Source organism: Rhipicephalus sanguineus, chromosome 1 (assembly GCF_013339695.2).
Source record: "Rhipicephalus sanguineus isolate Rsan-2018 chromosome 1, BIME_Rsan_1.4, whole genome shotgun sequence".
NCBI classification, from domain to species: Eukaryota; Metazoa; Arthropoda; class Arachnida; order Ixodida; family Ixodidae; genus Rhipicephalus; species Rhipicephalus sanguineus.
Window position 1 is genome coordinate 298,176,723 of NC_051176.1, and position 14,734 is coordinate 298,191,456.

Sequence of the window (14,734 nt, forward strand, 5' to 3'; positions counted from 1 at the left end):
GGTAAACGAGAACGAAGGACACTGCGGGGCTCGAAGGCTTGCGCTGCCACCGGCATCGAATTAAGTCGTCGCTGAGTGCGCGACACCGGTGTCCTTGTCGCCGCTCCTCATGAATTCTCCGTTGGTCCAGCCGACCGCTTGGCGATGTTCGCAGCAACTGTGGCGGGCGTGAAGCGTTACGTAAGGCTTTTTACCGAGCAGGTTCACTCGAATCCGGTATGCGCATTTTTCTTGTTGTTCGTCCCGTCCGTCACGGTCACCGCAGCGATGCCGGACCGCGTGGGCGGCCGATGAACGCATGCACGACGGCGATGCGGGCGACACGCGCCTTCGGTTGTCGCGGCCGCTCTATCTCTGGCGCCGGCGTGCGCCGCTATCGTGGATGAACGGCTTGCATGGGCGGCAACGCAGCCGTCGGTCAGCTAGGGGACGTCGCGTGCGTGCTACGCGGGGCAGGTGTGTCCGTGCAGGAACCCAAGAGTTGTGGTCTGGCGCGCGTTCGCCCGCGTGTCTGGGCGCCAGCAGCGGAAGCCGGCAAACGAGCAGCGCCGGTCGGGATGGGTGCCGCCCCACTCCTTCTTTCCCCTCCCTCACTCGCTGCTAGCTAGTTGGGCCACGCGCTTTCTTGCTGAAGACCGCCCGCGGCGGGCTTGAGAAAGCGCGACGCGGCTGCAAGGAGGCACTGTGTTTTTTTCTGTCCGAGGCCCCGCACGCTCCCAGCCCCGCACTGCTCCCGAGATGCGTCCACCGCGTGTCTACTAGTCGGGCTCGTGCCGTCGCCGCCGTCTACCACTCCGCATGGCCCCCCGGCTCTGGCTCTGGCTGCACGGTGAGCAACTAACCTCCAACGGGCTTTCCCCGACGGTTAGCGAGGGATGAGCGACGCGGCGATGGCATGGGCGCCGGCGTTGCCGACTGCAACCTATGCGCAATTAAATAATCTCTGAGCGAACTCATTTTTTCTTCGGTTAACGGTGTTAAGGTCATCACAGTGACTTGATACATCTTTATCGCATTGTATTTTTTTACAAGAAAGCGTCATGTTAGGGCACCTCTTCTTAATTTTTTTTTTTACTTCACTTACAAACGTCAGCGAACACACTCCATCGAGCTGTATTTCGGATGCGTGGTCTCGCCTCTGAATGCCTGGTTGGCTATGCTGTGTACACTTTCCCAATACCGCACGCGGCGTTGGTGCCCGCAGTAGGTGAAGTAGCAACCGAAGAACGAACATTACAAATAACGAACACAGCGGGCGGCACTTCAAGCGCAAATGCACGCGGTACTATTCAGCGGCGTGCTGATGTGCTCGACCGCACGTCGACCGTACGCCGGTGCATACGGGGGAAAGTGAATGGGCGGGCGAGGTTTCTTACGTTGCGTATCGCTGTCGACCGTTTCACTCGGCCGATAGTGGGACGCGACGCAATGAATCAAGTATTCTGTTTCTCTGTGGCGTCTTTCCAAATAGTGCCAGAAGTGTCTTGCGATTACATAGATGCCTATTAAGCATGTATTTGCTAATGCGTGTGGTTTCACGAGCGGTATACATACGCCTACCGTCATACTTTGCAATCAACACCACTGAGATTTTTGTGGCACCACAGAAATGTTCTTTTCTCATTTCGGATATATTTTCGGACACCGGCTGGCCGAGACGTTGGTGACAATCGAGCGTTTTCCACTTGTACCTTTCTTCAGTTTTGTTTCTACGAGGTGACTGCAAGTACTGAGCTATATTTAGCTCAATTTTACTGTTATACGAGTTCTGAAGCCTCTTCATATGTTTCCGTCCACGAGCAAAGGTTATCGCTTGCCACGAATGCGGCTTCGTTTCCTGCCGGTCTTCTGCGTGGTGAAAAACCAAATGTGCCTAGCCATTACAGCTCAGGGTGTATGCGTTCGAGAACTGATGATTTTGGTGGGCATTTGATCAGAGCAATAATTTCTTGGGGTTTGCGTGCCAGAACCACGATATATAATTATGAGACACGCCGTAGTGGAGGACTGCGGCAATTTCGACCATCTGGTGTTCTTTAACGTGCTCTGACATCGCACAGTACACGGGCCTCTAGTATTTCGCCTCCACCGAAATGCGACCGCCGCGGGCAGGATCGAACCCGCGACTTTCGGTCAGCATCCGACCGCCGTAACCCCTGTACCACCGTAGCGGACTGGGCATTTGATGTTCTTGTTTTACACATGCGTGCTACGAAAGGAGCAACGTGGACGCATCGGTAAGCTGGAAGGGATAGACAACCTTCTGATGAATTTAGCAAAAGACAAGCAATTCTCTAGAACGTATTTGCTTTAATCAGTTTCATAAGAACTCAAATACAAGAAAAGTCATGCACACTACAATGATCATTGAATGTGTTGTTGTTTTTTAATAACTGTGGACACATTGAAATGTAGGCTGCATTAGACCTGTCTTTACTACAACTATTATTAAATTCAGGATACCCCACTCGTATAGCACGCACACATACATCGCCAGCATATAAGTGCAAAGGGTGCATGAACCCCAGGTAGTCAGAATCGACCATGTACACAGCGTGCTATATGTATCGCTATTTTGGCACGTAAAACCTATATGTGAAAAAAATTTGCCGCCAGCACACGAACAAGCCCTTGAGCGGCGGTATGCGATTCTTCAAGATAAGCAGCCGTGTTTGAGAGTGATATGTTGCTGTGTAGTCGTTTGTCGCCCATGTTACGTGATAAGATTCAGTCAATAGCGCGGCAGTGACCGAGGTGTTCGATTGCGCACTGCCCATATCGGGACGGCAGGAGGCTTGAATAAATGCAATAATGGGGGGGGGGGGGTTACGTGATACAGAGGCCTGGCTTAACCAGTGGCATATATAGATTCATCCATCCGAGGCGGCTTGGACGCAAAATAAACTTGGCAAATCGGTTCTACTGAAGGCATCTTTATGAAAGGGAAAAATTGTCCTTCCCTATTTCGTAGCACGAAACTACACAGGCAAGCCGCACTGGATTCTTAGAAAGCTTCCTAGTTAAAGAAAGATTCCGATCGAGCACTAATATTTCTTCACCTATGAAGCTTTCTTTGTGAAAATTCCGTGCGGATTTCTTCTTTACCTTCGGGCTACAAAATGGGTGGATCGCAATTCTTTCACCCCTTGTCGCGCGTCCCCGCGTTCGTTTCTGTTCCTTTAGAATCTGTCTTTTTCAGCATTTGGATCCGGACCGATGTGGTAGCCGATAGAGGTCATGCACCTTGTGCGCTATATCGCGGTTCCAACGTATATTAGTAAAGATTTGATTAGTAGCACAGCGCTTGTCTTCTGTTTGTTCATTTGCGTCCATGTTCTAGTCACGCTGTCTCAGCCCAGGGGCGGATCCAGGTGCCAACTTTGGGGGGGGGGCGGTTCCTTCATCTGACCGGGGGGTGGGGGGTAGGGTAGGGATGAGGAGAGACAGGCACTGCAGGCAGGCGGGGGGGGAGGGCTGACACATGTTTTGGGGGGGGCGATCGCCCCTACCGCCCCCCCTCTGGATCCGCCACTGATCTGACGGGTGCTCCACGGCCTGCTCTATTTCGAAGGTTTCTCTCGAAAGGGGACCCTATAGAAACAGCGAGATCTCTGGGCTCCCCTTTGAGCTCTACATTCTCTGACCGCCGGATAGTACGATGTCTGTACACGTTCTCTTCCACTCCCCAACAACTACTGCATCCGGAGAATGTGAAATCCTATATACACTCATATACAATATGCCGTATTATTGCAAAAGGCGAGGAGAGAGAGAGAGAGAAATAAACGTTTATTTGTGAAACAGTGTTCCGAGCGATGCTCGGTATCACCCTAAGGTGGGAGGGCTCCCTAGTCCAGGAACCCTCTGGCTTCAACTGCCCTCTTGGCCCTGATGACAAGTTGTCGCTGGTGAACGTGGATTTTCTCATTGTTTTACTGAAGTTATTTCTATCGTATTGCGATATTCAAATGTGCAAGTATTGTGGCAGCATTTACAGGGTCAATCGGCCGAGGCGGAAAAGCAGAGTTCCTGCTGCGCATTTCAAAATTTTAAAGCGTAGTGGGTTGAAGTGCGTGCGCACTTGTGCTTACGAATAGGGGTGTGCGAATATGAAATTTTTCGAATACGAATCGAATACGAATATCCACCTTCGAATATCGAATCGAATATCGAATATCAAAGGAAAAATGCCTCCACAGTAACAATATTTTATTTAACATGTAGCTATACGAAAAAAAAAACATTAACAGCCTGACTGCCAACACAACATAAACTGCTATCTCCAGAACACAATGTCCAGGCTAGCACAATGCACATCAGAACACAAGCAAATATCACGGCACAATGAAAGTAATGACTAGATGTTATCATGAAGAAATATGAGTTGCTCCACATGATCAGGCAGCAGGCGCTCCCTTCTAACAGAGACACCCCCCCCCCCCCCCCCACTGAAATGGCACGCTCGCTTGGAACAGAAGTGGCTGGTATAGGGAGGAACATGGGGCAACGCTTTGCCAGACTGGGGTATCTGAAGGTGCCTACAGTCAGCCACCAGCCACGTGGGTCACTGTCTTTCTTCAGAAGTGGTCCCGCATAGTGAACGAGTAGTAGTGCGGCACGTTACGGCCGCATAATATTGAAAATGTACGGTTACATGATCGCCAACAGCGCTGCACGTCGGAGATGCACCAGCAATGAATAATACGTATTGGGGCTCTCGTCGCCGGCAGATATCGTGCCTCCGTGTACTTACGATGTTTATCGCTCCTCTCGGGCAACGTTTTTAGCTATACGAACGCAGCAGAAATGTGGAAGACGAGTTATTTTATGAATGATAATCGAATCGCATATTCGAATTTTTCGAATATTCGAAGTTATCGAATATTCGAAACTTTTCGAATACACAATTTTCGAATCGAATACGAATACTTCGAATGTAATATTCGACGAATATTCGAAACTTTCGAATATTCGCACACCCCTACTTACGAAGTGTAGGTGATAGTAACCTCGCAGCTTCGACGTGGACGGATCCTTCAAAGTATTAGGTCCTTCTAATCTACCTGAACGTGTGTTTCAGATAAGTTAGTGCCCTTTTATCTACTCCGGGAAAGCCTTTCTCGAAATTCTGCTCTGTATCACGGTAGACTGTTGGGGCTCACGAAACGGCATAGTGATCCATAAACGCAATGTCATAGGAAGGGACCGTGAATTAATTCTAACGCTCCTCTTAGGCTCGGTAGATAAGATTATTGCCGACTGCTTCCATCCGAAATCTGCCTTCGTGGCCACCGCGACGGGTGCATCGGTGTAGAAAATTTCGAAGGGGAACCGAGGGGCCTTATTTTTGCTATAGTCACAACCGTATGAACGGATAACGCCGCTAAGCAAAGCACGAGAAAAATTATTTGTTTTAACCCAATTGCGAAAATTATTGAAATGGAAGTGGACGAGAAAACGTCCGCGCCGTAATAATTAAAAGGTGTTAGGAAAGACGTGTCACTCTACATGCAGTGTTCATTGAGTAGTCTAATGCGAATACAACACAGAGCACGAATACTACAGATGAGCAAGACCTGTTGAATTTGTGCGTTGCAACGCGAACAAATAAAATATACGTTTTGCGGTCAACTATACTCAGGGACAACTTTCTGTGGCAATGAAGGGAAAGCTACGGGGGCGGTGCCTCTGCACATGTACTGCTACGCGAAGTAGTCCGGTTTGGCGCGCGTCTCGTAACGCCGTGGAAAGTGATGGCTAGCGTTGCATTTCGACGCAAACGCTGCTCGGCGTCTAAGGTACGGCTAAAAGGCGCGACTTTTTCAAGCACGCAAAAACGCAAAGTGACAAGTATATAGTAAAAGAAATACGAATATCTCGCTTGTGTGCGCTGCGTTCCGTCTCAAAAAGCTACATGTAGAAAATGAAGGAGTAGTTTATATATCTCGCGCAGAAATTACGGACGCAATTCTGGGACTACATTCATTAGCGATAGGATACGTGCATTGTGGCTCTGTAGCTTTCCCTTCATTGCCACAGAAAGTTGTCCCCGAGTATAGGACCCGTCCTTCGTGAATCCGATCACGTTGAGTTTTCGCAGCTTTCATCGTGCATTCTACAAAGTGTGTGTGTGTGTGTGTTTTTATATTTATATATATATATATAAATATAAACACACACACACACTTTGTATATATAAAGTCAAAGACGTGCTTATCAAAATTAAATGGCTCGCTCCATTTCTGTTCCAAGGGGCTTCGACGTGCAGCCGCGGTGGTCACGTATCCATTACCAGGACGCCAAAGGCGTCGCGCCATGAAGGCTTGATATGGCATCATTGTCTCGGATCAACGTGCCCGAGAGTGCGTGCAACTGGTTTCGACTACTTCCATAATAAATCGCGATGGATGGAATCCGAGCCTCCCTCCTTCCCCTCTTTGCGCGGAGCGAGACGGAACGAAAGGGAGCCGAGTCAACGGTCGAGAGGCCGTGTCTGTGGGTCGTATAGTCGCCGGCGTGCATGCGCGTTGTCCGCGAGGCAATTACCCCGGTCGATGTGGCGTTGGCCGCCGCCGCGTGTGTCGTATTACGATTGGGGCAGTCCAGTCGGGACGACCGTCTCGTTTGCGCGTGATGGATATGGTGCGTGCGTGTGGTGGCCGCAGGCTGCCGCCATTGTGTGACCGCGGGCTGCCACTGCGTGCTCGAGGTGTCTCCCTCCTAGCTGCCCTTGTCCGGCTAAGTGGAATGACGTCGCTTCGCTCCTTTAGGAGTGCCGCGTGATAGATTGACAGTGAGTGTTTAAAGTCCGAAAAATTGTCCAGGATATAATATTCAGAGACAGTCCCTGGGGTCTGCGCTAGCGCACCTTGACAATAGACCAATGTCTGTTGAAACCATCCTCACATGTCGACAGAAGTCATCGCAGCTGAAGCCGACGAAGGTGCTACTTATCCAAGGGAGAGCGGTCGTTCCTGGAAGACGATGGGCGATTCGATATGTACCGTTTCGCGTGCCTTGTGCCTCTTCCTTGCTTTTTCGCACTCCCTATAAAACGTCTGCAAGAAATAATAAAGCTTGAGTTGTCAGTGAGCGTTCCATCTTCATCGTCGCTGTGCACCTTGTCCTCTTCGCGCTGCGCCATCTTAACGGAAAATTTTGACAGCCGTTAAAAAGCCTCACGTTTTAAAACATGCCTAGCAAGCAATTTTCCAGCGACGACGAGAAGGCTATAATTACAGAGCTTGTGCAGTAGTGGCATCGATCTGAAATAAGAAATGTGATACAGTGTCGTTGACAAGTACTGCAGAGAAGCACCCCTTCAGTGCGAGGTAAGGAGGCATTAAGGTTGCCCTTAAGGGAGCGCCGAGGAAGACCTCAGTGAGGAAACCTTGGGTAGGAGCGTTCCAGAACACGCGATAAGGCGTCCTCAAGCAGTTGAGGCCCCCTCACCGAGGTTAGGAGCGTTTCAGAATACGTGCCTTAGGTTTTTAAAAGGACTTGGAACAGTGATGTCGTCTACCATGCAAGAGTGACGGACTGTGATTCATTGTGTGTGCTGTGCTGTGTGTTGTCTCTCTTTCCTCTCCACCTTTCATTCTCCCCCACCGTGTTCCCATGTGTAGGGTAGCAAACAGGTTGTACTAAACTGGTCGACTTCGCTGCCTTTCCTTCTCTACTATTTATCTCTTTCTTCCAGGCAATAGCTTATATTAAAAGCGCAAAGGGCAGAATTGATTCGTAAATGGAGGGACTGGGCGTCAATTTAAAGCTATATGTATAGGGTGTGTGTTAGCCAAGGTCTTACCTCTTTAACATTTTGTTTCTAATTAGCCCAGTAATTAGTGCAAGAAATTATGCTGCCCATAGGAGAGGACAGATTACTGAATACCGTATAGGCAAGTCTCATAACCCCATATTGGATCATCCACAGCCTCCCTGTCTTTCCGCCTGTTTATTCCTTCCTTCCTTCCATAACGGACGGCTTTTTCTTTTTCCTTTAACGTTGAAGAGAGCTATAAGGTGGGCTAGATGCTGCTCATTCATCTTCAAAAGTGCGCTTAGTCAGCCCAGACACAGTACAGAACGAATAAAATACAGGACACAAAGACTCCGAGCGCAACGCTGTGTACCCTGTTACTGTTAGCGCGGACACCCCGTGTATCGCGCAAAAGTCAGACTCGGGCCTTGTCTCCGCGACTCCTGGGGTGGTTGTTGTCGAGGCGAAGGCCTTTCACGGCTCATCCCTCGGCGAGAAGCCGGCGTGTGGTGCAAAAATTAACATGACAGCTCACGCGCCTCGTGGATCGGGGCGCGCGAGCTGTGCGTTCACTTCGTCGTTGAAGCGTTCGCGTTACAAAAAAATAAAGCGGCGTTTAGGTGATGTGAAGTGATCGGCAAAACTGTCACACCGGAGGGCTTTCGGCTTCGAGTCGTCTTAGGCGAATGCCTAAGGGACCCTGTGAGTTTTTACATTTGGCTGAGCAGAAGTTGGTGATCGAGGAAGGTTCTTACGCTGATGGCGTCAAGAGCAGCAAAAAGAAACAAAAGAAAGGGGAGGGGGGGAGGGTGAAGAGTTATTGTGAGGTAATTGAGAGAAACGTTTGATAGATAGCATAACTTGTTAAATATTTCCTTGAATGTTTGTGGCCCTTCCTGTGAATAGTTATATATTTAATGCTAAGCTACCTGCCCATGTGACGCGCAAATGAGGCGCATACTTTGAGCTAAGAAGCGCCTCGTTGGGCAAACGTGCATTCGTTATGCTACATAATGCGGTGCACAACACGAAGAATTACATGCGCATTAGCAACAAAACCAAACACAGGCAACTGATGCGATTGTAGAGAAATGCGAATAAGACCTGTGCACGTAGTTAGAAATGAAACTCCCCGCGTCATGTCTCACTCGCGTGTACATATTTAATCAAAAAGTTGCAACAGAGCTTCGCTTCACGCAAGTTCTAACAAGTGCTGTAGATCTTTTGCCTGTTTTTAAGCGAAAGTCGGGCGCTTATTAAGAGATTATTCATTAACTTGTTGGATACGCACTTGGTTATCGTAGACTTGCAGTGTGCTAAGAATATAGCATGCTCGGGCGCATCGCTCACGCCAAAGTCTAGCACCCAGGGCTGCATTAGATGGACATGTCTCTAGTTCCTACATTAGCGGCACAAGCGATTTCATTAGCGGTTCGTCGGAAATTTTCATTGTAGACTGTTTTTGCAGTGATAAATGTACATCAAGCACCGTGGGTAGATTTATGACTACAAGAAGACTTCACTCAAGCACGGTTTTATTGCGGTTAGCAGATTAGATGAACACTGGCGTCGCAGATGTGTCAGCGCATGATCGGAACTATTCGCTGTTCTTTGCGCGGTTACGCGGCCGATTCAGAAAGTGAGCTGCGTCGGAAATCGTGCCTTCCCCTCCGTATCATCTCCGAGTGCACAGCATTCCTTCCCTTGCGGGAGCGCAGCGTTGCAGCCAGGACGGAACTCGATACTTCTCCAGCGAGGTTGCGAAGCTTGACGTTGTGCGAGCGGACGCAGATGGCAAGTCTTTTGCTTACTTGCTGCGGTGCAGATATTATTGACTTAATAATGTTATGTTGCTCCCAAACACTTGCCTTGCCGGCTGCTGTGCACCCTTCAGGATTTTCTTCTTCTTTTGTATTGGTCTTTGCGAGAATGCAGAACAGTGGAATTGCGACAGATGAAAAGCACAGTTGCATATATGCATATACTATAACGTCTTCCGCTAGCAGCGGTGTCAGCAAATGTAGCGCCTTTAAATTGCGGTGCAGTGTTCTTACGTTGCTCGTTGCACTATTTTTGATGAGTGAAGCAACCAGCATTGAATAAATCCCGGCCAAGCAGCTGAGAGATTTACGGACTGTTAACAAGAAGTGGCGTCTGCCATCAGACAGTGGTACGTTGGCGAGGGAGTCCGACAGGGGACCTTAGTGCCCTAATGCGCGCTTTGTAGCCACACGCATTGCATGCATAACTCTCAGACATCCCCATGAGTGATGAATATTCCTTGGCAGTTCTACAGTTTCAGCTTATAAAGAAGAGGTATGGTATGGTATGAATAGCTTTATTTCGGTCCTGAGGAATCGGGTAACTCAAGCCAATTACGGTTCGGTTATTGCGGCGAGTATTTCAATACTGCTTTCAAGGACCGATCCTCTGAGTCGGCTTCGTTATCTAGAATGCACGTTGTCGCTAACGGAGCAGAATACCCAAGATGTCGCTTTCATGGAGTGGATAACAAGAGCAATATATCGAGAATAACGGACCTTTTCTGGGGTGGTACAGTATGCGCATGCGCGGCGACGATGACGAGGCGCGCGCGCCGTGTTTTGTGGTGGCCACAGCGCCGCGACAGGAACAAGCCGAGCGACACCTGGCGTTGCAAGCTTGCAAATTATCAAAAATAAATAAATAAAAAAGTGCGGATTCAGGCCTCCGAGACTGTCTACCGGCGTGAGGCAGAACATTTCGAAATTTACCAAGAAATTTCGAACATTTCTCGGTGTAATTTCGGAGCGTTGTACAATAAAGCGTCATCGGCGCTCGTCCTTCTTTAACCTTCGCGGCGTACTGCCACGATACTGCACGCCCAAGTCGAAGCAGTTGCCCTGCTTCATCGCACCTTGCTTGAGAGGCCCCTCGACGAGCAGCGACGTTGGCGTCCGTGCCAGAGGAAACCCGAGAGGGCGAGATTCGGATAGCGCCGCGGCGGCAGAGAGAGCAATGCGTGAGCGTATGAGAGTTTACATTGTTTCTTTTGATATGCGAGCTGATTTAGTAAGTTTTGTGGATGTTCATCACTTTCCTCTTCAATCATTCTGATGGCTACGTAAATCATTTCCGCTTTGCCTACGCCGATTTCAATAGTAACAGGCCAGACAAATTTGAAGAAAGGTATGCCAAAGAAAGTCAACTCGAAAGACGAAGTTGACGTGCTTACACGGCATATTCCTATGAAGCCGACAGATAACCCCTTGTATGGTACAGGGCATGAAACCTGCTGTTTATTAAAGCGCAGTGTTAAACGCTAATGATATAGGCGTAACCTTAAGAGATAGGAAGACTGGACACGAGAACAGACAGCCGGTATCCTATTGGCCGCGAGAACGAGCGGAGTCGCCGCCTAGCGGCTTCTGGCTGAACCGCACTTAGTGTGGATTGCTCCGTGCGTCGTCTGCTAGCCCCGTTGTGTTTGCATGTGCACGTACGTCATGTAGATCCTCAAAAGGCGGTTTGTTCCTTTGCGTTAGTGTAACTTTAACCGCTCGTAGGTATGCCCAACACGATGTAAAGAAGCATTTGGCATTGATCGGCTGTATATGTACTCTAATAACATCAGAGAGTGCACTTGTCGAGAGTGCTGTGTGTGGTCGTCGTACCCTCCGTTCACGAGAGTCATATCAGTGTAGGTGCCGCTCAGTGGTTCAAGCGCACTGCAAAGTGCACTTGACGTTGCCCTAATGATGAGAAGTATTAAATCTCATGTCAATATAGCCTTTTAGGCTCGCAAAAAAAGGCTCGCATGTACTTGAGCGTTGTGGTTAGGTGTTGTTTATACGTTACGCGACGAGCTTTAGTTGTGTACGGTCCTGGTCTCGCTAGAGAGAAATATTTCTGGTAAGTCACGTCTGACGCTTCGGTACTTAAATTGTCCCCTAAAAAGAACAGAAGATGAAATGACACGGAAATCGCAAAACTGAGTTGCCATGCGCAATTTTAACTTGTGGCGAAATTTATACAAAAACACCCGTGTACTTAGATTAAGGTGCGCGTTAAAGAGCGCTGGTGGTCAAAATTAATCCAAACGGCGTAGTTTACATTTATGTCGTAGTAATTTCACGTGAAGCCACATCTTTTTTTCTTTACATTATCTTGAGCGTTTGTGTTGCGTTGTTTAAATTGACGGAAGGCAGCGGGCATTATTCGTATGAAAAAACGTACTTTGGTCCCGTGAAATAACCGGACCTTTGTTCCATTACTGTAGTGCAAGTAATCAATCGAAGAAATTTCCGTGCTGTACAGTTACCTTTGTGTACTGTTACTGGAATAAAAACAAGCGTGTGCGTGTTAAACGTCTCCGTAGCGCTAAAGCGCTGTCAGCCACGTAGCTTTCCTCAGTAAACCTATAAGCTGTCCTACATTTCATGGAGAACTGAATAAGAAATGCGAATGAATATTTGAGCACGCAGTGCACAAAGTGCTATTTCCACTCATCGCGCAGGAATACGGGCTTTCTTTTTGTTGAGGGGCATCCAAATGAACAAGAAGTAAATAGTTAATTCAGTCGCGCTATACAGCAGTGCGTAGTAGGTGGAACACATGCTAAACATGTACAAATAAAACAACAAGGAAAAGTCATCCATTGCGAAAACGCCGACTGTCGCCGAAGGCGAGCAACCCATTCGTTGGCAGAATACGCTTCTCTCACAACTAATTGTAACGTTCGGCACGCTTCGCGCAATAATTCGGGAATGAAGAGCGCACATATTACCACAAAGCTGCAATCAACGCATTCTGTTTGCCGGAAATCGGGTCACATCGCTCACAACGAAGCGCTGTTGTGCACGTTTGTATACGCGCCGACAACCGCCTATCCACACTAGCGCGGCGACGGTGCTGCCACCTGTAGCCCGATCTCGCGGCGAATAGTTGACCTGGGCCGGTCGCGGAATGGGAAGGATAGATATTCGATAGTCAGTGAGAACGACCGAGGTGGGGTCGAGGTGTCCGAGGTGGGGTGATGAAATTAAGAAGTATGGCCTTATAGTCCTGCAGTGGACATGAAAATAGGGTGACGATGGTTATTATTGTTTAACAAGTCCTTATGAAAAAGCCATCCGTCCGTCTGTATATAAATATTCGGGCTGACCCCTGAGATAGTGCCATTGTGGGTCGACCCACGGCGGAGAAAAAAAATGGTCAGCCTTTTGGCATAACGAGAAAGCCCGCCAAGCCCATACGCTTATAGGTATAGGAAGGAATGTAAAACCAACGCATGCGGCAATGTGTACTCTTTTAAACGTAAAACTGCAGCCGCGAATGAACGCTGTTAACTTCTCAGTGTGCGTTTGCGAGTTCGGTGTGCTTGGCACCAGATTATGGCATGGTCCATTCGCAGATTTGATCCCAGCATGTGAAAGACGCCGACCCGTAGAACTCCCCGAAGGAATAGTCTTGGAAGTCTGTCAGTATATAAGCCGACTGGCTCCTGTTCTCAGCGTCTCGGATGGCCAGCGCTATAGCCGCGGCTTCTGCTGTGACGCTTGATTTCGTGCGCACTGATGCTGCTGCGATTAGCTTACCCCGATTCGTCGCGACTGCCGCGTACGTGGGAGTCGCCGTCTTACTTTTGGGGGGTATAAGCCTGCGACATTGAAATACGTGTTTGCGTCCCCTTGTCTTTTGCAAAGGGTGGCAGCTCGGGCTTGTCGCCGTTTCGCGTGGGTATGGGTGCATGCGACGTGGGATGGGGCCTATATAAATTTCATTGATCTTACGCCACCTGATCAATAGAAGCAAGGAATCACAGATCCCGCGACATTAACCGGATGAACGTCATGCGCTCAACTAAGTAGGCGGATCATTTACACAAATTCTTGCGAAAGATTTATTTTTCACAAGTGTCTAGGTTCTATGATTATCTTGTTTCCCATAAGCGTAAAACAGCAACACCGCCACCACTTTATGTTAGGAATTTCCTTCGTACAACGGCGCATATTTCTTTCTTTAGTACATGGTGAAAAATAAGTAGCCCTCACCGCTCTATATTAGTGACTAAGAATTCAATATTTCAATATATATATCTGTCATCACTGCCTACGTAACCGAGCTCATGGTTGACTCATACCGACTTTATTTACAAGCGTGAATGACGTCGTAAGGTGATGCATAACGTGTAGCAAAAGAAAAGGAAGAATCATACAGCTGACCACACTGTCTATATACATGACACTTGAATGGCGGTCAGCTGTCGGGGTGTGGTCGATAATAATAATAATAATAATATCTGGGGTTTTACGTCCCAAAACCACGATATGATTATGAGAGACGCCGTAGTGGAGGGCTCCGGAAATTTCTACGATCTGGTGTTCTTTAACGTGCACCTAAATCTAAGTACACGGGCCTCAGCCATTTCGCCTCCATCGAAATGGGACCGCCGCAGCCGGGATCGAACCCGCGACCTTCGGGTCAGCAGCCGAGCACCGTAGCCGCTATACCACCGCGGCGGACTGGGGTGTGGTCGAGGTGGGCGCGGAAAGAAGAGGGGAGGGGATAGCCGGCGGAAACTATTTGCATAGAGCAGCGGTGGTCAAGTCACCACAGCGGTTGTCGAATGGTTGGAGCGTCCGACTCCATTGCGGGAGGTACTGGGTTCTATTCCCAATGCCACCGTGCACCCATCGGTTTCTCTAAAGGAGAGAGAGGTACCCCGACCTGGCGCTCGGTGCTGTGCGAAGAAAGCCGATTTGAAGGGGTTTCTTTCCGCTTTCGTCTTTCGCTCCCCTTTCCCCTCCGCCCAGCGACGTTGAGCCACGCTCTCGTATGGGTTGCAGAAGTAAGCGTCTCTCCTGTCCTGAAACCACCAATACTTATTTACATGACGGAGAAGATAAATGTCTGAAGGAAAAACGATACTTTGTTAAGTAACGTGTATTCATCATATAAATTGTAGTCGTCCACTTTAATTTCTTCACATTAGTA

At 48.8% G+C, this 14,734-nt stretch overlaps 1 protein-coding gene across 2 annotated transcripts in view; it reads left to right on the forward strand.

The window, feature by feature from the left end:
* Nucleotides 1–437: 437 nt before the first annotated feature.
* Nucleotides 438–14,734, forward strand: part of LOC119379341 (sushi, von Willebrand factor type A, EGF and pentraxin domain-containing protein 1) — a 166,821-nt gene continuing 152,524 nt past the window's right edge. Inside the window, exon 1 of one of the 2 annotated variants that reach the window (XM_037648621.2) lies at nucleotides 438–829. In XM_037648621.2, the coding sequence (XP_037504549.1) occupies nucleotides 799–829 (31 nt within the window). In that variant the 5' untranslated portion in view covers nucleotides 438–798. The remainder of the gene's footprint in view (nucleotides 830–14,734) is intronic. The other variant, XM_049411937.1, reaches the window with a different exon arrangement.